General features: G+C 41.7%; 1 protein-coding gene across 2 annotated transcripts in view; it reads left to right on the top strand.

Annotated features, from left to right (window-relative positions):
• The window catches only part of DOCK2 (dedicator of cytokinesis 2), a 526,535-nt gene that overhangs the window by 145,235 nt on the left and 357,675 nt on the right, over window positions 1–23,625 (top strand). For both annotated transcript variants that reach the window (XR_009247240.1, XM_058677931.1), the window contains exon 26: window positions 4,748–4,896. Coding sequence is in view for 1 of the 2 variants with exons in the window: in XM_058677931.1 (XP_058533914.1) it covers window positions 4,748–4,896 (149 nt within the window). In the remaining variant the exon portion in view is untranslated. The remainder of the gene's footprint in view (window positions 1–4,747; window positions 4,897–23,625) is intronic.

Genomic DNA, 23,625 nt, shown 5'->3' with positions numbered 1-23,625 from the left:
ACAATTCAAAATACAAAATAAAAATATATTTAGGAAAAAAAAGAAAATACATTGGAAAAAAAGTTGTCTTCTTACACTTTGGACTCAAGTTAGTTACCATTCTTGATTTCTTTGGACTCTCCTCAAAGGTCTTATCAATTCTTTAGATACAACAGAAGACATTTCACTTGTGTTCAACAGAGGAATTTAGGGGAGGGCACCCCAGCAGTTCAGATATCATTATCATCACCTCGGTTTACTTTACTTCCTGGGCATCTTCAAGGATCACTGCTTTCGGGCCTTTTCCTCCTCCAAGCTACACTATACAATGCAGTGACACAAATCTCCTTAGAGCACAACTTTTGGTGACTCCTTTTTGCAAGAGAACTGTGGAAGAACAAGATTTACAGTAGTATCTTAGATTGCTCTCTTTTTTGAATCTTCTATTTATTTTGCTTGCAAAATGTACTTTCCAAATAGACTTTCTAATTCTTATCTAACATAATCATATAATTCACAGCTCTTATCTCTGAGCTGAACTTATCATGACAATATTAATGAGTGCATAATTGGGCAGGCAAAAGTCAAGAGGTTGTGAGGCTTGCATTTTGTAGGAACAAAGAGTTTACCCCCTTAAAATGATATTCCCCACTCTGTGACACACATTCTAATGTGTAATTTCTCTAGCAAATGAAAAGTTTAAAAGTTAATATCCTTTGAAAGACAATTTTTAAAACACACTTTTTGGGGCTTGTGTTCTTGCTTAGCATGTTAAGCTGTTTCTTGTGATACCAACATCCCGTGTTGGAATTCAGGTTCAAGTCCAAGCTCCTCTGCTTGTGATCCAGCTTCTGGCTGATACCTGGGAAGGCAGAAGATGGCCCGAGTATTTGGGCCTCTGCTACCCACGTGGAAGACCTAGATAGAGTTCTTGCCTCTTGCCTTTAGCTTTGCTCAGACCTAGCCTGGCTGTTGGGGCCATCTGGGAAGTGAATCAGTGGATAGAAGATATCTCTTCCCCTCCTTTCCTCCCTCCCTCCCTCTCTCCCTCCCTCCCTCCCTTTCTCTCTCTCTCTTTCTCTCTCTCTCATTCTGTGTTGCTTTGCCTTTCAGATAGATAGGTAGGTAGATAGATAGATAGATAGATAGATAGATAGATAGATAGATAGATAAATCTTAAAAAAACACTTTGGGGTGAAACTTGTGGGAAACAACTTCTTTGTTAAAGATTTATTTATTTTTTATTGGAAAGACAGATTTACAGAGAGAAGAAATGTCTTCTATCAGCTGGTTCACTCCCCAAGTGGCTGCAATTGCCAGAGCTGAGCTGACCCAAAGCCAGGAGCTTTTCTGGGTCTCCCACATGGGTGCAGAATCTCAAGGCATAGGACCATTCTCCACTGCTTTCCCAGCCACAAGCAGGGAACCTAATAGGAAGTGGAGCAACTGGGTCATGAACCAATGCCCATATGGGATCACAGCATTTGCAGTGTGAGAATTTAGCCATTGAGCCATCACACTGGGCTCATTGTGGGAAACTTCTTTACCCCCTTTAAAAATTAAATCTGACCTTGTGCGGTAGCCTAGCGGCCAAAGTCCACATCTTGCACGCACTGGTTCTAATCCCGGGGGCCCTGCTTCTCTTCCAGCTCCCGGCTTGTGGCCTGTGGAAACATTCAGGGACAGCCCAAAGATTTGGGACCTTGCACCTGTGTGGGAGACCTGGAAGAAACTCCTGGCTCCTGGCTTTGGACCTGCTCAGCTCAGGTCGTTGTTCACTAGGGGAGCAAATCACCAGATGGAAGATTTTCCTCTCTGTCTCTTTTTCTCTCTGTATATCTAACTTTCCAATAAAAATAAATAAATCTTTTTAAAAAAATTAAATCTGAGCAGTAAGTCAACCTTGTGATGATAAGTTATGGACAAAGTATGCATTCAATCTAAACGATAGGGACATCGGTCTATAAATATCCTCCAATCTTACTTCCTATCAGTCTAAACACAGGCTCATGGCAAACCCAGTGTCTTCTTGTACTTTCAAAAATCAACAGGGCAATGATTCCCTAAGTACAAATTTCTCCTATCTGGGTTGTTGCTACTTAAATTTCATGGAGTAGGTGAATAAAAATAAGGTACCATTAAACCTGTAGCCTGTGATTTTATTTAGGATTTTAAGCAGAGTTAAATGAAAAGTTTTGCTGTTTATGTTTTGTTTTCATAGACAGAACATCTACCATGCACTTAAGAGCTTTCCTTGGACATCTTAACTCTCATTTTTCTTCCTCTAAGACAATATTGCACTTACCCTGGATCTATAAACTCTAAGCAATCCACTGTTCTCTGGACTCTTTCTTACTCTTTATCTGGCAACACTGACCATGCTTCAGGGGCTATCTCCACTACCATCACTCTCCTTCAACCCACCAAGCTTTACCGACTCTCCTGTGACCCAAGTCCTGAGTCAGGTACTTGAATGTTAGACTAGCTGTCATGGAACTTGCGCTGTGGTCCACTGAGAAGGGATCAGTTACACTAATTACAAACTGAGATGCACACTCTTGAGAGACGGGACACAATTCTGTTAGAACGTGTAAAATCTTCCACAAGCCTTCCAACCAAAACACATTTCTCTCTGCCAGCACTTTGTAACTCTACCAGTTGGGATGCTTTAGTTGCTCACACAGAACACTGCTTGGCTAACTTGAGCAAGAAAAAAAATAATCTTTGGAATACAGGCAATGATTCCCAGACTCAGAGGAAATCCTGGGAAATCTGTGATCAATGAGCAAAGACCAGGATGGTGCTGGGAGATGAAGTGTGAGCATATGTAGGCAGCCTCCCCAGGGTCTTTCTGTGAGGATGACCAGGCTCCAGAAGAATCTATTCCCCAGGCAGTGATTAAGAGCACATCTCTGACCCATATTGGAGTCACCCAATATCAAGACCCTATCTGTACATGTATCAAGACCCTGTGTTCTCATCAGCAAAATAAGGAGATAATAGAATCTTCCTCCAGGAGTCCCTGGGTAGATGAACTGAACTTACATCAGATAGTTAAGACTGTGCCTCACGCATTTTCATCACTTGACCTATGTTAGTCATGGCAGCAGTTATTGTCAGGAACCTCACGCCTTTCCTCATGATTTGGTTTTGAGAGACCATCCTAATTGGGTTCAGGTGCCCAGCACCTGTCTCCGAGGGAACAGGTAAACTCGTGACAGTTCCTCTAGGGCTACAGCCCATAGCAGGTTGCCTTCTTGGACTGCAGTGAGGGAGCTGTGCCAAAAAGGATGTAGAAAGAAAGGTGACTTCTACACCTCTCTACTTGTATTCTATTGTAGATTCTGCATTGCTCCTGTTTTTTAAGATTTATTTATTTTTATTGGAAAGAAAGATTTAGAGAGAGGAGCGACAGAAGGAAAGCTTTTTCATTGGTTGGTTCACTCCCCAAGTGGAAAACTGAGCTGATCTGAAGCTAGAAGCCGGGAGTTTTCCCTGGGTCTCTCACATGGTTGTAGAATTCCGAGGCATTGGACCATTTTCTGTTGCTTTCCTAGGCCACAAGCAGGCAGCTAAACAAGAAGTGTAACAGCTGGGACATGAACTGGCATCCATATGGGATGCAGGCATTTGAAGGGGGAGCACTAGCTAATTGAACTACTGCACTGGACTCTGCTTGCTTATTTTCATTGCTAATTGCCTTTGTCATATTTTAAGGAGCTGTTGAGCAACAGCCATATGTTTTCTTGAACCAGTGTCTTTCTTATCCAAGGTGTTCAACATTTATTTGTTGGATTAATTTTCTAAAGTTTTATTTATTTATTTAAAAAAAGAGTTTTATGCACACACACAGAGATTGAAATATACACACACATACACACACACACACACACACACACACACACACATATATATATATATATATAAAGAGAGAGAGCAAGAGAGAGAGAGAGATTTCATACATCCAGTAGTTCATTCCTCAAATGACCAGTATGGCTAAGGTTAGGCCAGGTTAAAGTCAGGATGCCAAGAATTCACCTGGGTCTCCCACATGAGTTTGGGGGCCCAAGAACTTGGGGTATATTCTTTTACTTTCCCAGTCACAACAACAGGGAACTAGAATGGAATTCGAGTAGCTCGGACTCGAACCGGTGTGCTTATAGGATGCTGATACTGCAGACAGTGGCTTAACTTGCTGCACCATAGTCCGAGCCCCAAGTCTTCTATTTTCAAGGGGAGTATAGTGCTGAAACTTGTGTAGGGCTTCAGAACTTTCTGGAAATTTCCCAATACAGCAATATCAGCAGAGACACCGAGAGAGAGAGAGAGAGAAGAGAGACTTTCCATCTATTGCTTCATAGTGCACATTCCTATAAATCCTCACAATGGCCCAGATGAGGCAGGCTGAGCTGGGATGCAGGAATTTAGTTCAACCTTTCCATGTTGGTAGTTGGGGCTCAACCACTTGAGCTAATACCTTCTGACTCCCAGGGGCCACATTAGCAAGAAGCTATGAAGCTGCAGTTAAATCCAGAGCTGAGACTTGAACTCAGACATTTTAATATGGAATGCAGTCATTTCAAGCAGCTTGTTCACCACTGTGCCAAATCTAATATTTACGATTTTGGGGGGGGGGGCGCAGTGAGAAGAATGTATTCATGAATTACTTATTTAATAGAAAATTATAGATAGTAAATATAGATCTGTGTATATGCACATACATAAAAACTACAGAAATCCACATGCCTGTGAACTGCCTTCCTTGCAGAATGCCGGGACATTCTACTGCCCGTCATCACCAAGGAGCTGAAGAAGTTGCTGGAGCAGAAGGATGAGGCACAGCACCAAGTCCCAGAGAAGAAGTGCTGCGTGGAGTTGCTCAACAGCATCTTAGAGGTCCTCAGCTGTCAGGATGCGGTGAGTTGTCATGATAATGTTGCTGTTCCAGACTCAGAGTAGAGCTGAGCTGATTAAGTTCTAAAATATTGATGCTGATGAATAGCTGCTGAAGTCTAAAGATAAAAGCCCACAGCTTCTGCAGGCCTACTTTTCCGGTTACTAACCCTCATCACTGTAAAGGATGGCTTGGGGATGGAAGTTAAGCTTGTGGTGCTCTGTTACCATAGGTCTTGTTGGGTCAGTTTTCTCAGACTGTAGGTGTGGAAATTATTGCAGCCTTTCTAGAAGGCTTTTCAGGTTTACTCCAGTTTGAAGTGGGAGGATTAGTTCACAGACTCGGGTTTTGCTTTTCCAGTTGTCTTCTGTAATGGTGGAAGTGGTCAAGACTCTTTCTGGTTGAACAGATTTCCTAGGTGCTGGATCCAGTGTGAGGATGTAGAGTCAAGTGATGGTTGAAAGATGGTCACTGTGGGGCAGCTAGTGTATGGTTGGTGGATGAGGGGAAGCATCTGCAGGAGATAATAAACTAGACGGAGCAGTGAATTTAAAGAGGGAAGTAAGGTTCCTGATTTGGCTCATGTTCTGTTGGCACTCCATCCTCCCTTGTCTAGCGTCTAGGAGTACCGTGGTTATAGATGGGACTGATTTTAGGGGACCAAAACAACCTGGACAACCAGCAGACATCTAGGTAATTATGATGTGAGCATTGCTCTTCCCTCTGTTCTCCTGTGAGATCCTCAGAGCAGAGTTTTCTGATGTACTGCATCCATGATTGACTATAAATAGACAACTGCAGAACTTCTATCCCATCATCAACCATAATCAATTTCCTGGTATATAGTTTCTCACTCATATCTTTTCATTTCTATTCTTACCATCTTTTTAAACATTTTTTTAAATCATTTTCACAGTAAAATTCTCCTTCCTCCCTTCTTTCCTTCTTATGAGAGACAGAGATAGAGCAAGAACAAGAGAGAGAAGAGCGAGAATGAGAGACAGGCACACTAGAAAGACACTCCCTTCCATTGGTTCGCTTCCCAGATGCCTACAGCAGTTTCTGCCTGGAGCTGAGGGCAGGAGCCTGAAACTCGATCCAGGTCTTAGGTGTGGTTGGCGGTGCCCTAATGCCTTGCTGCCACCTTCCACAGTCAACATTCCGTGGAAGCGGAGCTGGAATCAGGAATCAAGGCAGATATTGAGCCCAGACACTCCAATATGAGATGCAGACACATCAACAACTAGGACAAAAACAACCTCCCCCTTCTTTTCTTGTTCTTAGGTAGATACAGAGCTTGCTTTGTTCATTCATTCTCTCGCTCAGAAATATGTTTGGTGCACCAGCTGTGTGCTAATCATTGAAAATCTAAAGGCATCATGTCTCTCTTTAAGGAAAATCGGTATAGATCTGCAAAGCAGAAATTGAGATATAGTGGTTGAACATCCATAATATGAAAACCAAAATTCCATATGCTGCAAAACTGAAACAAACTTCTTGGGCACTGACATAACACCCCAAGTGGATAATTCCACACCAGGAAGCTCTGTTTCATGTAGAAGATTATAAAAGAATATTGTCTAACATTACCTTCAGCCAAATAATTAAGGTTACATGAAGAATAGATGCATTTTGTGTTTAGCCATGGGTCCTCTCCTCAAGATATTTTGTTAAATACATGAAAATATTCCAAAATTAAAAAAAAAACCTAAAATCTCAAGCACTTCTAGTCCCAAGTATTTTGCGCAAAATATGCTCAGATTGCAATATAATGATGAAAATCTAAGTGCAGACTAAGGGCATGAGAGCTACAAAGGACTGTGTATGTATTTCTGTGTGTGTGTGCGTGTGTGTGTGTGTGTGTGTGTGTGTGTGTGTAGGGGGGTAAGCCTTCTTGTCAAGGAAGTATTTAGAAAGAAAGTGAGCTGAGCTTTAGGGTGAGTAGTTAATGATCACAGGTGCTCCTTTATTTACTGTCTGCTAGGCATTGTGTTAAATGCAATCAGGCATTCTCTATGCCCAGACTTCTTCTCAGCACTAAGGCTTATTCTCATTGTATAGGTGAAGAAAAAAATTCATGGACTTAATTAACATTTCGAGGTCATGTACAAATAAATGTCGGGGTCAAAATTGCAACCCAGGTGAACCAGCCTTCAGTGTCTGTGTGATCACAGGGACTACAAGGCACATTCTTTTCCTTCTTAACTGTCTTTTTTCATGGAAAGCGAAAACTACCTGAGAGTTTGCATACTCAAGAGTCAGTTGAGGGATGATGCCAGAAAAATGATGGTGTGATAAGTTCTTTTACCAGAATCTATTAAACTGCTTCTGGTCTATGCTATTTGCTCTTTTTAAAATTTCTCATTTACTTTTAATTCCCAAACTATTACTTACGTAAGAGGTAGAGAGAGAGAAAGGGAGGAGAGAGAGAGAGAGATTGACTATTTGCTGGTTTACTCACCCAAATGGCTGCAGTGACTGGAGTGACCCGGGATGAGTGCAGGAGTCAGAAGCTTCATCTGCATCCCCTTGTGGATGGCAGGGGCCTAAGCACTAGGGTTCTCACCTGCTGTTTTCCCAGGAGCACTAGCAAGGAGCTGGCCTGGGAGTGGATAAGCTGATTAGAATTGACACAAATATGGGATTGCAGGCAGTGTCTTAACTTACTGCACCACAGCCCAGACCCCTTGTCTTAGTTTATTTATAGTAGAGAGGAGACAGTTGGCGCATCATTTCTGCAGTAACATCCTGAAGAATGTTGCCTCTTTCTGTTAATCCAATCGGAAGGGTTTCTTACATTTCAGTAATGCTTAGCTCTATTAATTGGAGAACTCTTGTGGATGTTTGGGAATATGCCAGTGGATCCCACTTTGAGGAACTCAGTTATTCTGGGCTGGCTGCCAAGTTCCTGATTTGGATAGAAGGATGGCCCTAACCCAGTTCATTTGTAAAGCAGATGCTGAGGCCCACCCGTTGCTGGGGAATGAACTCCAGTTCTGCCCTGACAGCTCATCATCATTTTTGTGCAGCCACGAGCACTAGACAAGAGTGACAAGAACCTGCCGTCTTACACCCATGGTGCTGAGGTCTTAGCCCAGTTGTAGGAGGCTCTGGAGCTTCCCTTGGGAGAGTGTGGTCTCTGCATGTGGGTGGCACGGAGCTACTCTTCACTGCCTTTGACAGGGAATAAGTCCACCCCTTCCCGGGTCAGCAGCTGTCTTGCTGGGGAAGCTGTGAAATGTCATTGTCACTACTGAGTTCGCTGCAAGATTTCAGTGCTTTTGGTGAGCATCACACGTCAACCTCGCCCACTCGTGATGACGGAAACTCCCCTGTTTAGGAAAAGGCCCACTCAGTGACCATGAAAACATGGTGTCAAACTGAACATCCAGAGTCCAAAAGTATTTAATCTAGGTGGGTCTTGTTTGATGAGAGGTCTTCATGAAGTTCATGGAAAAATGGAATTGAAAGAGTTTATTTTGGCACACCAAAAATTTGAAATCCATGCATAGTTTTTCACAGTATGCATTTCTGATGAACTGTCAGAATGCCTTTTATATGCATGGATTTATTTTATTTTTTAACAAACCAGTTTTATTTTTTAGGTTTTCAATCAAGCAAGTTCAAAACTCAGCTAGCAACTATTAATAATGTGAATCTATTCATACAGAAATTATAATTTTGTATACTCGATAAATATCCACATAGGTGTGCCTTAATAGAGTGTGTGTTTTTAAGACTTCTTTTTTGAGGGGTGCTATTGAAAAAAATTTTTTAATTTTATTTTTTAATAATGATTACATGATTGATCAGGGTGGAAAGAATCGAGGTTTAGGGAAAATTGGGTGAACTCATTGCTTCCAAATTTGCTATTTCTTCTTGTTGTTTCTGGGGGATGAGGGAGACAAAAGGGGAACCACTCACAACTTTCCACACGTCCCAGTACCCAGGGACAAGGAACCACCACCTCCTATCAACCCAGAGTCTCAGTGTGTAAATATTCCAAGGCTTCTGTCCAAGTGGTTTGGATAGTTCTGAAATGCTGCCGATTTCACTGATCCGAGGATGATGCCACCCGCCCAGTGTCCGTTGACTCCATTCACCAAGATTTTTTGCTGTCATTGTTTGTTTGGGATAGTTGCCCAGTTGGTTCTGTTCTCCTTCTTCCGCTAAAACACCAAATGTATAGATTTTAAATTTCACATCATCTGGGGAACTTTTTACTTTTTAAACATTTATTTATGTAATTATTTGAGAGATAGAGAGACAGAGATTGGGGAGAACTCCCACCCTCTGGTTCACTCCTCAGATGGGCTTGCAGCAGCTGAGCCAAGTCAGAGCCTGGGTTCTCACATGGTGACAGGAGCTGTTGTCTCCCAGGGTTTTCATTAGCAGGAAACTGGAACCCCCAGTGAAACTGGGACTTGAACCCAGGCACTCCAATATGGAGTACAAGCATCTTAACTGACAGATTAACCAGTATGCCGAAATCAGTGGTGCCTAGGCCCCATTGCTAGCTATTGTGTTTAACCTAGTTTGGGGTAGAGGAGCCACTAACCCATTTCCATATCTGGCATTCAGGATGAAGAGCCACAGTTCTATTGCAGAATATCTCAAACTTGAGTGTATACCCCAGTAACCTAAAAATGCTGTGAAACACTCCTCCGATCCTTGGCTCTGGAGAGTGACCCTGTCTGTGACGCAATGTACTGGTGCAGGACTGGCACTTTAAGAACCATTGCTTTAACGTGGTTCTACATGTTGTTCTTCAGTGTTCACTGACAATGAAGAACAGCTGGCCTCATTCTCATTCCTTTACCTTCTTCATTTAACAGTCCTTTCTAGTCTACAAAATCTAGCATCTTCTAATATGCATTTAATAAGCCATAAAATGGCAAAGACTGAATACATTTATTTTTAGTCATGAATTGATTTTTGTTAGAGGAATGGCACGTGCGAGAATCAACTTTGGTTTCTACGGAGAAGTTTCTCAAAATTGGGAATTTGAAGGAAGAGAAAAAAGTAGGGAGAATAACTCCTGGGATAACTGTTATAATTTTTCCCCTCCTGATTGTTTGGATCTTCTCTGCTGATAGCAACAGAGCTATTTTTCACTGAGTCTTAGTTGGCACCATGGAGTGTTCCATTGTCCTGCCTCAAGCATAAGCTATGTCCACCTACTAAAATCATTGCCCAGGGGTACAACCGTGTGTGGAAAGTTAGCAATTATAGTGCAGGATGCCAAGCTTTAGTTTGGGAAGTATTAAGATGTTTGGCGTATGGAGAAAGTCGCTTGTTCAGTGATTGTTCTTGTTCTAGTAATTACAGCCCAGTATAGCAGGGTTACCTAATTCTTTATAACCTCAGGTGGCATATAGCTCCAGGAGAGATATCTGCTGTAGCCTGGATGTTGATTTTTTTTTTAAATGATAGTGTTTAATTCCCTCCCCCAGCTTGCGGAAGTTGCACTTAACATATGAAGGGGAGCAGCTGCTAGGAAGGATGAAAGGCCTAACTTCTGCCTCTGCTACCTCCTTTTCTCCCTCTCCCCGAGCATGCTTAGTTGTCAACTCCAGTTACATTGAAAGGTGGTTTCACATTGGCTTCATTCTCTGCCTCCCTGGCTGCTGAGTAACTCATAAAATTTAATTTTGTGCCAGAGCCGGAGGGAGTTGGTTCTTTTCCCCTTCTTAAAACAAGATTTTCCTTTTTATGTTTCATTCCTCTAAGAGAAAGGCGAGTCATCATTTTGTCCCCTGTTTAATGATCCTAAAGTGGGTAAGGATGACTTCTGACTCTGAAGAGGTAATGATGTGGGTTGTATCTGAATAAGGGAAGTAGGGAATGCCAAAAATCACCTTTTTAAATAAAGACAGACAGAAAGAAACAAATAAACTTTGAGTCTATTGAGCAAACCTGGATGGTTTTACCAAGACACTCAATCATGAATGATTTGGGAGTTCATATCTATCTATCTACCTATATACATATATATGATTTATTTTATTTATTTGAAAGGCAGAATGACAGAAAGAGAGTGATGGAGGTAGAAGTAGATTTTCCATTCACTCATTCAGTCTCAATTGACTTCAGTGTTTGGGGGTGGCCCAGACTGAAGCCAGGACTCAGGGACACCATCTGAGGCTCTTACATGGCTGGCATGAGCCCAAGTACTTGGATCATCATCTGTTGCTCTTCCAGGTGCATCAACCTGAAGCTGAATCAGGAGTGGAAAAGTCAGGACTCCAGCCAATGCTCTGATACAACATAGAATTAGAATCTTAACTCGCTGTGCCACAACATAGGCCCTAGTAATCCTAGGAATGAATGGATGTTTCCTTTAAAATGTTATAAAGATGGGTTCTGGTCTGTCTGGGACAAGTATTTTCTTTGATAAGGTACTGTGAGTTTCCCCAAAGTTCCTAGAGGCTAGAACTGGGGTGTTAGCTACAGGAGCAAGTCAAGGAAGAGACGTTGGGGCTAAAGAAGTAAATGTCAAATGCATGATGGTTAGGGACTGGCTTCATTTCTTCATGCCCTCCATCTCCCCAGATAGAACTATGCTGTTTCTTATATATGTGTGTTATAGATTGAACAGGATTTAGCTCTCCAAACTCATACAGACTTTTAAATCCCTATGTTTGATATTTACAATTAACAGGTTAATGTTAATGGTTGATGGGTTAAAATGGAGGCTTGATCCAATTGTAGGATCTTAAGCTAGGGCTTTTCGGAAGTGAATGCATCGGATTAGATTTCTGGAATGCAGTTGAAATCATGACATCAGCATAGGCACAAGGACTGCAGAGAGAGTGGAAGAAAAGTGTCTTTCTCTGCTTCCTGGCTCGCTGTGTGATTGCTCCTCCCACACACTCACTCCATCATGGCCAGCTTCTGCTGGAGTGCAGACTGATGGCACTGCAGATCTTAAGCTGTGATGTCCAAACTGAGTAATAGAGTAAACCTTTTCCTTTAGGAAGCTGCAGTGAGGCACTTAAAAAAATTAAAAATGGGCTAACATTATAGTCACGCTGACATTTTAGCACCTACTGCTTTGTGTTATACTCTCCTGTGTGAGCACCCCTGCTTGGAGCGCCAAGTTCTCAGAGTTCAAGCCTGAGCTCTCCACTTCAGAGACTTCCCACTTTCAGCCTCACCTTTCACCAGTTCCTTCTGTACTCTATCATTCTTCAGTTCCACCAAAACCCTTTCCATGCTCCCGATGGGCGGCACTCGCTTCTGGGCTGCTGTGCGTGCTGTGTGCATTGTCTGGAAGCATTACCTCTGTTCCTTGCCCAGCTGACTCCCACCTAGTGCTCAGAAGTCAGATTCAATGTCACTCTCGCCAGGAAGACTTCTCTCATCTTCTACCCCACCTTTTGTGGCTCTGAAGGCAGCTGCTGTCTGCTCCATTGCAGTTCCTGTATTGTTACCTTCTTATGAGGACTTGATTCTGCCAATACATCTGAGAGACAGATCACCTGTTATCTACGTTTCCAGTTCTGTCCACACCACAATGCCTGGCTCATGTGGCTCTCAGAGTGTGATTCTGATTTGAATGCTGGGAACTTGTTCTGTCAACAACGATGAAAGTAGCCAATGAAGGAGCAGATGAGGACCTGGTGTGATGGCTCAGGAGCTAAATCACCTCACAGGGGCCAGGTTCCCATATGGGTGACAATTCATGTGCTGGCTGCTCCACTTCCCATCCAGCTTCCTGCCTGGGGCCTGGGAAAGCAGTCGAGGATAACCCAAAGCCTTGGGACCCTGCACCTACATGAAAGACCTAGAAGAAACTCCTGGCTCCTGGCTTTAGATCAGCTCTGGCTGTTGCAGCCATTTGGAGAATGAACCAGCAGAGGGACAATCTTTCCCTTGTCTGTCTTTCTCTCTCTAAATTTGATCTGCCTTTCCAATAAAAATAAATAAATCTTTAAAAAAACAAAAAGAATGAGCCAATGGAAATGAAATTTTAATTTGGTTCGTTTGCAAAAGTGAAGAGATGGGAATGCCCGCATCTGTGTTCAGACTGAGTATAGGCCTCCTGTTTTTACTACCTTCCTCCCACTTCCGGGAAAGTCTGGGTGGAGGCCGGTTTGAATGTGGAATTCCCCTTAAACAAATCCCTCTGGACAATACTGACCATCAAAGGTTTACATCTCATTGGAGAAGCAAGTGATTCCCTTTACCCCAGCGATTCTGACCTTGTTGGAGGAGCTGTATTGATCTCGCAATTCAGTGAGCTCCTTTTGTTAAGGGACAAGCAAGGACATCTTGGACTAGGGGGAACAGACCAGAGGCTGATCACTGATTTCGGAACCTGTTTACTTGTTCCGGTGTACACAAGTTTGTTTTCTTTGCAACTTTTCATTTTTTTCTGCCCTCTTACACACATAGGTTAATATCTACCTGACAAAAGGAAGGAAGGAATACATGTATAAGTATGAGTCGCCTAAGAACATTGCGGGACTCGATTCCCTCTGGGTGCCTTCTGCTCCGGAGAGTAACAAGGTGTTTTCTTTCCTCTTTTTGTCTTTGATGTCAAGTAGAGAGGGTTGATTAAGTCACACCCTTCAGTATAGGATCCATTCTTTTCTTTGTTCTGTGTAGAGCTATACCTTGATGTTGTGGTTGTGTATGTTTTTGGCCAAGATCTAGAATTCCATTACATTGGTTTTATTGATATAATTGACTCTGGTAGGTGATTTTTGAATCAGATAGCAACTTGTCTAAGATAGAGAAGGAACCCAACTGGGCCTGGCAAGGGTTAGTTTCTGTAAGATAGCTTGAGCTGAAATAAGAAATAGGAACACAGAAATGCAGACTGCTTGACATCAGGCTACATTTCTTGAAAGGGCTAAAATTAAGTGCTTTTTTTTTTTTACGATTTATTTATTTTTATTAGAAAGGCAGATTGTACAGAGAGGACAGACAGAAAGAAAGCTTTCCCATCTGATGGTTCAATCCTCAAATGGCCATAGTGTTTGGAGCTGAGCCGATCAGAAGCCAGGAACCAGGAGCTTCCTCTGAGTCTCCCATATGGATGCACGGTCCTAAGGATCTGGGCCATTTTCTGCTTTTCCAGACCCAAGCAGGGAGCTGTTTGGGAAATGGAGCAGCTGGCAGATGAGCTGATACCCATGTGGGATTCTGGTACTTGCAAGAGCAGGACTTTAGACAATTGAGCCATTGCACTGGGCTGAAGGAGTTTATACAGGCTCGGGTGGGCTGGCCCTTTTTTTCCATTGATTCCTATAACTGTCATTGATTCCTGTAACTTTACTTTTATCTGGTCTGTTGAGGCCCTGGTACAGGAGTCCAAAACAGTGGCCTCCTATAATCTTATTTAAGAATTTTTATCTTCTATCCTATCTTCCACTCTTACCTCCATTTCTGTATAAATGATCTGAATGTGCATTTGTGGTTCTGGGTGAATGTAACTTTAACACATATTCACACAGACGTGAAAGCATCTTTGGTACTGTCAGGGTCTGTAGTGCCTGAGCAGATGTGACTCTTGCCGCACCTCTCACGTGCACCTGCCATGGCCATCCTGAGCTCTTGGTTCTTTAATAATCTCAGTCAGCCAAGATGGAAGGAAAACTGCTGGTGCCTCTGTGCATTACACTTTAATTCCCAGGAATCAATACCACCCTATAGTAGCAGCAGGGTTTTCTTCCAACTTTTTTTTTGTTTGTTTTTCAAATGAAAGACAGGGAGGTAGGCTTGCTGAAATGCTTTCTTCTTGGTGCATTCCAGGGCCCCAAACTGGAGCATTAAAATAAGTGAGAATCTTGTACCTTAAACTGTATTCAAAGCCATTTTATATATTTTTTTACCACTTTTTCCAGCTCTGGCTTTCAAGGGGTTACATGTGCACTTCCTAGACCACTGAAATGGCTTCCCCTGGACGATGACAGGTGGTGTACGCTCCATATGCCTTTAGATGCACACAGGACTGTCTCACACATTCTCTGATCACCATATGGCAAGGTGGATTTTCTTATATCCATTTTGTGAGTGGGAAAGTTTAACCTCAGAGAGAGATGAGGTGACATTCCTAACTAATACACGGTTAGGAAATGGCACAGCCTGGAGGAATGGCCCTGTCTCACTCCAAAGTCGAGAACCTCTGGTACCCCCTCTGCCTGCCACTGACGGTTCCACAGGCATCATTTCCTTGGGGAAGAGAGTAGCGCAAGCTGTGGTGTCAGGTCACGTCCATGTCCACAGAAGTTTAGAGAGCTCCTATCATGTGCACCATTTTTGTTTGTTTCTTTTTTAGCAGCGAGCAGAACATAGGATAGTTGCTGGCACTAGTTCTTCTGGGCTATGGAACCTTGGAAGTCATTTCACCTCTCTATAAAATTGAGGGTTCTATTTCTCCAGGGGTGTAGGGATCATAGTAAGCAAGGACACCGCTTAAGACATGCAGTACCTCCACACACATCCCACTTCCCTCCTATGACCCTTCCACGATGCTTCTAAAACATCCCTTTCGTTGTTTACAACAAAATAAAGGCGCAGTTTGCTTCCTGGGAGCGTGGTAGACAGGTGTTGAGCCTGGGGAGGACTCCTTAGCGCTATGAGCCCTGAAAGTTTTGGAAATTTTATGAGGCAGTTGTTTAATAATTGCCATTATTAATATTTTTTATAAATTGGGTGGGCATTTGGCCTAACTGGGAAGATAACACTTGTGACACCCACACTGGAGTTCCAGGGTTTAAGTCTTGGCTTTCTACTAAGTGAGAGTCTTGTGTTGAGGTTCCTGGCTCACGATTTCAGCTCCTGCTCAGCCATGGTTGTTACAGGCATTTGGAGGGTAACCCCATAGATGAAGGTTCACTCCCCCTATTTCATTTAGTCTCTCTGCCTGCTCAAATCAATAGAAATTTAGAATTTACAAACTATCAGTTTATATCCCAAAAAAAAGCTGTCTTAGAATAAAAGGTGATGTTAGAACCACCAATCACCAGTGAAGGAACACTGTGTAGGAAAGAATTTAGATGGCTTTTCTTCCAGGGAACGCCAGTCATGGGCTTTCCTTCCCCATGTGGCGGAAAGGCGCTTGTGAAGAACGGAGCTGCGAGGTGAAGAGCCAGGGAGAGACGTGCAAGGCAGTTTTAAACCCCCTTGACATGGACGCCGAAGCGGGGTGGTCCTCCAGCCCTTATTTGGTGGGGAATATTTCTGGTGTCCGTCGTTGGCACAGCAGTGATTCTGATGCCTGAGGGGTGTGCCAGAATTCTGCCATCCGTTCTGGGTCCTAGCCTAAAGTAACAGTGCTGCACTGGCGTGGCTGTAAGCAGGCTCCGCCCTCCTCCGGTAGCCACGGCAACCGTCAGGCAACATAAGCAAAACTCAGAAGCTTCCTAATTATTGACTATATTTTATTTTCTGAGAGGTATGGATAGTATTTAGTGCTCTGCTACTGTGGCTTGAAACAAACCATGAAGGCAGCATTCAGGTTTTAGAAATCAGCAGACATTTTATACCCAGCCCCAACCCCCACCCCTTTTTTTTTGTCCTGAAGAGTCAATTGGCAAATATGTGGCAGCACATCAGTGCCAGGGACTCAAAAGAACTGTCAAATAAATAAATAAATAAATAAATAAATAAATAAATAAAACAAAAAAAAAACACAAAAAAACACACAAAAAAATAAAACAACCCCTTCCTCCCCCCCCCCCCCCGAAAAACCCCCAAGATAAGCCAGAGACCCAGGGGAACACATGTGCACTTTTCTTTTTCCCCAGAGCTCTGCATAGGCTTCCAGATAAGGGCCCTGTTGGGGCTGACCACAGAGAGTAAACTCAGGGGATGCAGTCATGTTAAGGCAACTTAAAACCCAGCATAAACAAGGAGAAGAGCTATGTTCTATTTTTTTGTTAAAATTGTTATTGATTGCCAGTAGCTTCTTCACTTCTGGTGCTAGAAACTTTGAGGTCTTATGTAGACCAGTGAGAAAAAGGGCTCTTGTTCCTGAGGTAGGGGTGGGATAAGAATGAGGAGTTGAATAGGGCTGGGTTTGATGCTGTGGATTTGTAATGCTTGAATTTGATACCTAATATCATAGATGTGGAGAAGAGAGGACTAGCAGGAAGGTATGTTTCTAGCCCAGTAGATTTTGAAGATAAATGAAATTTAAAAAAGTATTGAGTTTACTTCTGATTAACCAAACACCATGAAGTATCCATCGTTACGTTAAAGAACCATGGGTGGTTACTATAAGAAATGGGCTGAAACATCTGATGAGAAATACAATATTTGAATAGTTCTTCATGACACAGAGAAATACAGCAGCTTCACAATGGAGAGCTGTAACCAGACGAGGAAGGGAAATCTTGAGAAGGAGACAGACCAGCGTAATGGCCCTTCTGATAGGACATGTTAAGGAGGACACAATTTCACTTTTGGTGAATTGTGCCCAAAATGTGCAACCTCAATAGAATAATGAAAAGGCTCTAAACAAACCCAGGACAAAACAGGACAAAATAGCAGATTTAATGTACAGAGTTAAGGTCACAGAAGACCAGGAAATACTGTCATGGATTGGAGGGGACTTGGAAAATATGATAGCTCAGTTCAATGTGAGAGGCCGAATTGGACCAAGAACAAAAAAGTTACATTAGGAGGATAGCTGATGTCAGAATAAGGTCTGTAGTTTCATTTACAGCATAGTAACTATGTCACTATGTCAGTTTCCTGGTTTGATAATGATACTCGGTGATAAAAGTTGTTAACATTATAATACTGGAAAAAGCATGCTTGGAAGCTCCCTGTACTAATTTTGCAACTTTTCTGTAAATCTGACATTATTGCAAAAAAAATTTTAAAGCGTATGATTATAGCATTTAATATATGATTACACTCTTTGAAAGAAGTTTGAGGGTCAGCTGTTCCTCCAAGTGCCTGTGAACCAATATGAATTTGTGTTGGTGGACAAGGGTTTCCCCTGTAGAATGAGTTAAAACAAGATCTATAGGTATATGACACACCTTACTAGAAAGTTCCCTTTAACTGCCCAACCCATTAGGAAGCCAGTGCAACCTTAGGTGACTATTATTAAGCTAACAATGAGCATGGACTAACCAAGGCTTTGGACTGGACTGTGAGAACTGGAACTACCTAAGAAACTAACTTGTTGTCAAGGTTCTCACAGGCTGTAGTATTTCACAATGGCCATTTAATAGTCTTGCCCATGTGTCAGTTCCTAGGCTAGGATACTGGTCTTAGAATTTCACCTGATCTTTGTCCAGCAGACTTGGAAAAAAAGGGGGTGATTTGATATTCATTGCCTACTGAATGGCCTTTGGGTCATTAATTCTCAGGAGATCCACCTGGAAAATTGGAAGACAGCTTTTGTTAATGGTTGACTAGACCTGTTCCCCATAAAGTTAACAATCCAATATGCTCTGTTCCATCACTGCCAGATAGAAATATTTCTTGAAGTGTTCTTCAATATTCGTTTATCTGCCATGACCAAAGTCTAAAGGAGTTTGCCTACAGCCAAATCCATGATGGTCTCTCCACCTGTGCGCCCTCCTGTTCTTAATCTCACAAGCTTCTGTATTCTTTGCAGGGTTTGGAAGGAAGGAAAACATATAAATCACTTGCGTGTGAAAGGGTACAATGTGTAAGGGGGCACCAAACATTTGGTGATCAAGAAAAATTATGTTTTAATATGAGATTGAAAAATCAGTAGTTTGATATTTTATTCATCATGGAGTTTTTATATTAATTTTATTTTCTAAAATGTTGCATTATACTTTGTCTTGATTGCTTAGTAGTTTAGCATTCCTTCAACTTTGCACTACAGGAAAGCACCTCATTAAAACTGGTCACCAACAAAGCTGGGCTTTGGCCAAGGAACAGGTGTGGCAGCTTGCAAGAGTGGAAGAGGTTCCTCTCTGTTCTACCCAGAGACCAGAGGGCCTGCTGAAAATTCCTGTCTGCAGGGACCCTAGCATAAAAGCACTAATTGAAAAGAACAGCCATTTACACTCCAGACTTTCATTGGGCTGGCTACTTGCTCTCCAAAAATCATCTCTAGCCTACTGTTTGAATTAAATCTCCCCTTCACAGCTGGGAGGTGTGAGTTCAAAGCCCACCCGTCAGCAGAAAAATAACCACTATGCTTAGCCCAGGTTACTGTAACTGAGGGAACTATAGCTTTGATTGGCTCCACTGGTAGAAATGTAAATCCTTAAGTGAGATGTGTTAAGCGAGGAAGGAGGCACACTATTTTTAAGGATACTTTTGATCCACAGCTCTGTATGTAGTGACCCTGCTGTCATATACAATCCCAGGGCCGCAGCCCAGAACTGCACAGGGAAGCTTACAGCAGCCAATCCAAAAGTTCTAAAATGGATATTTTCCTCAGAGAGTTTTTTTAGGTAACTTTTGCTTTAGAGATCGACATAATTGATTATAGAAGACCAGCCTGGAAAAATAAAAGCTTTAATTTCAGCTCAGTTTCTCCAAACCAATTAGGCACATTAAAGTCATCTTTGATTCTTATTCCCCTTATTCTGTATCTGGAATTCAAACTCAGATTTTTCCCTTTAATCACATTTTCTGCTGTGTTCTCTCTTTCCTCTCTCTCTCTCTCTCTCTCTGTCTCTCTCTGTCTCTCTCTGTCTCTCTGTGTGTGTAGCAAGGCCAGTTTCTCACTTTCTTAATCTTACCAAGCCTTCAAGTCCTTTCTTCTGACTTTATTATCTACCTTATTTCTTCCATCTGGGAGGTACTTTGTCCTCATTCTGCCTGTGCTGCATAGCTCCAACTGCTGGTTCACAGCTTGAATCGAGCCCATAGAAGTACTGTAATGAAAGCCACAGTCACACAACTTGCTATTGTTTTCCAGATCCCAGGATTCACATATTAATATTAGCTGCATTGCCCATATATGCATCTGTATTATGACTCATTAGGGCCAAACCTTGCCTTTCCTAAAAGTCTAACCCAGTTTCCCCTTTTATTAAGACAGTACCCTAGACTCATGTAGCTCTGTATGAACTACTTTGTCTATCGCATCCTGAGAACTTTTTTACTTTACCATACATTGTAGCACTTAATTATGTGCAATTTTACCTTTGCTCTTGTCATGTTGTAACTTCTCTGTCACATGTTGAAATAAGATTAATGTTTGGTTGCTGTTGTTGTTATTTATTTTTTCAACTCAGCAAATTCTTCTTACCTGACACTCAATAAATATAAACTAAGCACCTACTATTTGACATGCACCATGCTAGTCATTGGGATGCAAAGCTGATGAAGACAAGTCACACTGTTTCTAAACACCTCCTCAGAGACTTTGTTTCTCAACACTGGCAAACTCAAGTCCTTAGCTTAAATAGTTGATTTAATAGTCCAATGGCATACCTTAGCTCTCTCCATGCCTCTGTGTGTGTGTGTGTGTGTGTGTGTGTGTGATATAGAGAGCTCCTATGTACTTGTTCATTCCACCAATATATGCAAAGGCTGCAACTGGGCCAAGCCAAAGGTGAGACCCAAGAAGTAATCGAGGTCTTCCACGTGGCAAGTAATAACTACTTGAGCCATTACAGGGACCTTTCAGGGGTCACAGTATCGGGAACCTGGATTCAGGCTTTGGAGCTAAATATTGAGCTCATTGGTTCTGATGTAGAATCCCAGTCCCAACCTGCATCTTAACAACAAGGCAGAACTCCTCCCCCACACTGCTGTCTTTGGAAGCCTGAGTCCATCTCTGAGCCACCCAGATAATTGCACAGACCTGTATCTACTGTATCTCTTAGAGACTTGACATAGGCTGTCTTTTATTAGTATCATTTTTGAGTGTGTCCTATATGTGGTTCTCAGACTTTGCAAGGTTAGGGCTGTTACATTCTTGGGTTTTGCCTCTATTTTAAAAACATAGTATAGCACCAATCTCCACGAAGGTACTCAATAATTAATTTCTGTGGTTTGATTGATCCACCCATCTTCAATTAATCTATAAATGTTGATTCTAATTTTTTTAATGTTGAACAGAATCTATGAGGAAAGGTAATGATGTTCTTATTGCATACAAAAAAGCTGGTATCTTTGACTTCCCAAAGATGTTTATCCCTGTTTGAAATTCAGCATGCTTCTGCTTCTTTTAGTTGGAAGGTTGTATCAAGAGTAGTCACAACCCCAGGTCAGCTACGTGAGATAGTGACAGTGATGGTGGTTTTCATTTTGGGGTCTTCCAACATTTTGGGAAGATGTGAGTTCCAGTTTCGGTTCTAGTTCTGACAATCTGCCATTTGAGGTAGTTCACTCAAACATATTTGTGAGTGAGAAGGAATCTTGGTTAACTTTAAGCTTTTTCATCTAAGTACTTGCGAATTGAGTTGAGTGAATGTGAAAATGTTCAGTGTTTTCAGGCTGGATTCCAAATGTTAAAGACAGTTAAATTAAGTTTTGTTTTAACCTAATTATTTATGCATGCTTTTTAAACTGAACTCATAATAAATCCCAATTTAAACAAATATTAGTATAATATTACTCATGAGAAACATGGATGCTTATTGTAAGCCACATTTTATACTGAACACTTCTTATACAGTAGTCATATCTTGTGAGTAAGGTGTTATCAATCTGTGTCACTCATAAACAAATAGACTTATGGGAAACAGGAAGAAAGAAAGAGATACTACTCAAGATAAGGGGAAAAGTCTTTGATACCTGTTGCAGGAGGATACAGTTTAATCAGAACCGTGGACAGGGACAGAAATTCAGTGTTGCTTGCTCTTTGTGTGTGTGTGTGTGTGTGTGTGTTTTCATTATTATTTTATGATGCATTTCCATTGGCTCTGAGATTTTCCTTCCTCCCTCCCCAAAACCCTTATCTCCTCCACTCATTTCCCCCATATTATCACAACAGTTTAGTTCCTCAGAAACAGTCATAAGTCAGTCATTATGGGAATGGACAGTGGCAGCAAACTATTGTCAAGATATATTTAACAGTTTCTTTGGGAGTCCATCTTTGATCTGGAAGTGGAGATGCATACAGCATGGTATCCTCACACAGTTACTGTACATCTCCTTAAATGAAAAGCCACAAAGCAAAATCAACAACAGGAAGAAAAATAGAAATTTACAATGCCATGAAGTTAAATAACTTCCTACTGAATGACCAATGTGTCGCCAAAAAATGAAAAAAGAAAGTCAAGAACCTTCTTGAATACAATGATGCTAATGTATGACCTGTGAGTCAGTACAGAATTTAATGAGAAAAAAGTGTTTTGAAGAAATGAAACTAATAACAAAAATATCAAAACCCATGAGCTATAATTTCTGCTGATCTTTGTTGGTGAGATGTGTCTCATGTAGGCAACAGATAAATGGGTTATGTTTTTTTGATCCAGTCCACTAATCTATGACATTTCATTGATTGATGATTTTAAGTCATTTATGTTCAAGGTTAATAAGAATAGGTGGTAATTTGGTTTTGTCATTTTGCTTTTGGTGGGTGCTATTACTTTTCTCTGTCAAGAGAACATCTTTGAGTATCATTTGTAGGGCAGGTCTGAAAGAGTTGTATTCTTTGAGCTTTTCTTTACTGTGGAAGAATTTTATTTCATCTTCAAAGACAAAGGAAAGTTTTGCTGGGTGCGTTATTCTGGATCAAATATTTTTTTGCTTTTAGAATCTGGACTATTTCACTCCATTCTCTTCTGGCCTGTAGAGCTTCCCATGAGAGGTCAGCTGTGAGTCTGATTGCCATTCCTCTATAGGTCAGTTGATTTTTTTCACATTCACATTTAAGGATCTCTTCCTTATGTCTGACTGAAGAGAGCTTGATTATCATATGTTGTGATGAAGATTACTTTGGCCAACCATGTTGAGCATTCTGTGCTCCTCCTGCATTCTCTTTCCCAATTTTTTCTCCAGATTAGGGGATTTTTCTTTTATTATTTCATTAGATACATTTTTAAATCCAGCTTTTCTTTCTGCGCCTTGTGGAACTGCCACAACTGTTGTATTTGGCCTTTTAATTGTGTCTCTTAATTCTTGAATTTTTTTTAGCTTGACTCAGCTCTGCTTCCAGCTTTTTGTGTGTTTTTTTTTTAAACAATTTATTTTTTATTTTATTTTATTTTATTTTATTTTTATTGGAAAGTCAGACATACATAGAGCAGGAGAGACAAAGAGGAAGATTTTCCATCCGTTGATTCACTTGTGTTAGACTTCCTCCAAGGTCTGTGTAGCACCAGCTCTTGGCTCACAACTCTCCACCTCCTGTGAGCTTGTGCTGAGGCTGTACTTTTGTGTGTACAACATTTCTTCACTTACTGTTTGAGCAGTTCCAATTATTAGGGAGACACGAGGTATCATAAATAAATAGGTTATTGGTGGTGCTGATCTTGCTAGAACCTGTTGGTTGTCAGATTTGAGGCCCACCTGAACCTATTTTGACCCATAGGATGCCAAAGTTGGTATTATTTTCCCTCTAGGCCCAGTGCAATCCACAGAACTGCAAGTGAGTTCACTCCCAGCACAAGTGCATGTGCAGCTCTCTGTTGTCCCTTCAGTCTCATAGCCTTTGCCACTCTACAAAATGATGCTTAATGTGCCACTCATGGAGTTTGTGATTTGCTGGCCATTAAGTCTGGGGGCTACCTGGACCTGTTTTAGGTGGAACCTATAGGATGTCAAGTCAATGCAATTCACTGAGCCGGAAATTAATTTGCTCCTATCTTAGTGTATGTGTGGTCCCATCCCATAACCTTTGCCTCTGTATA

This window comes from Ochotona princeps, chromosome 19, assembly GCF_030435755.1.
Source record: "Ochotona princeps isolate mOchPri1 chromosome 19, mOchPri1.hap1, whole genome shotgun sequence".
Lineage (NCBI taxonomy): Eukaryota > Metazoa > Chordata > Mammalia > Lagomorpha > Ochotonidae > Ochotona > Ochotona princeps.
This window is presented reverse-complemented; position numbering and strand designations above follow the sequence as displayed.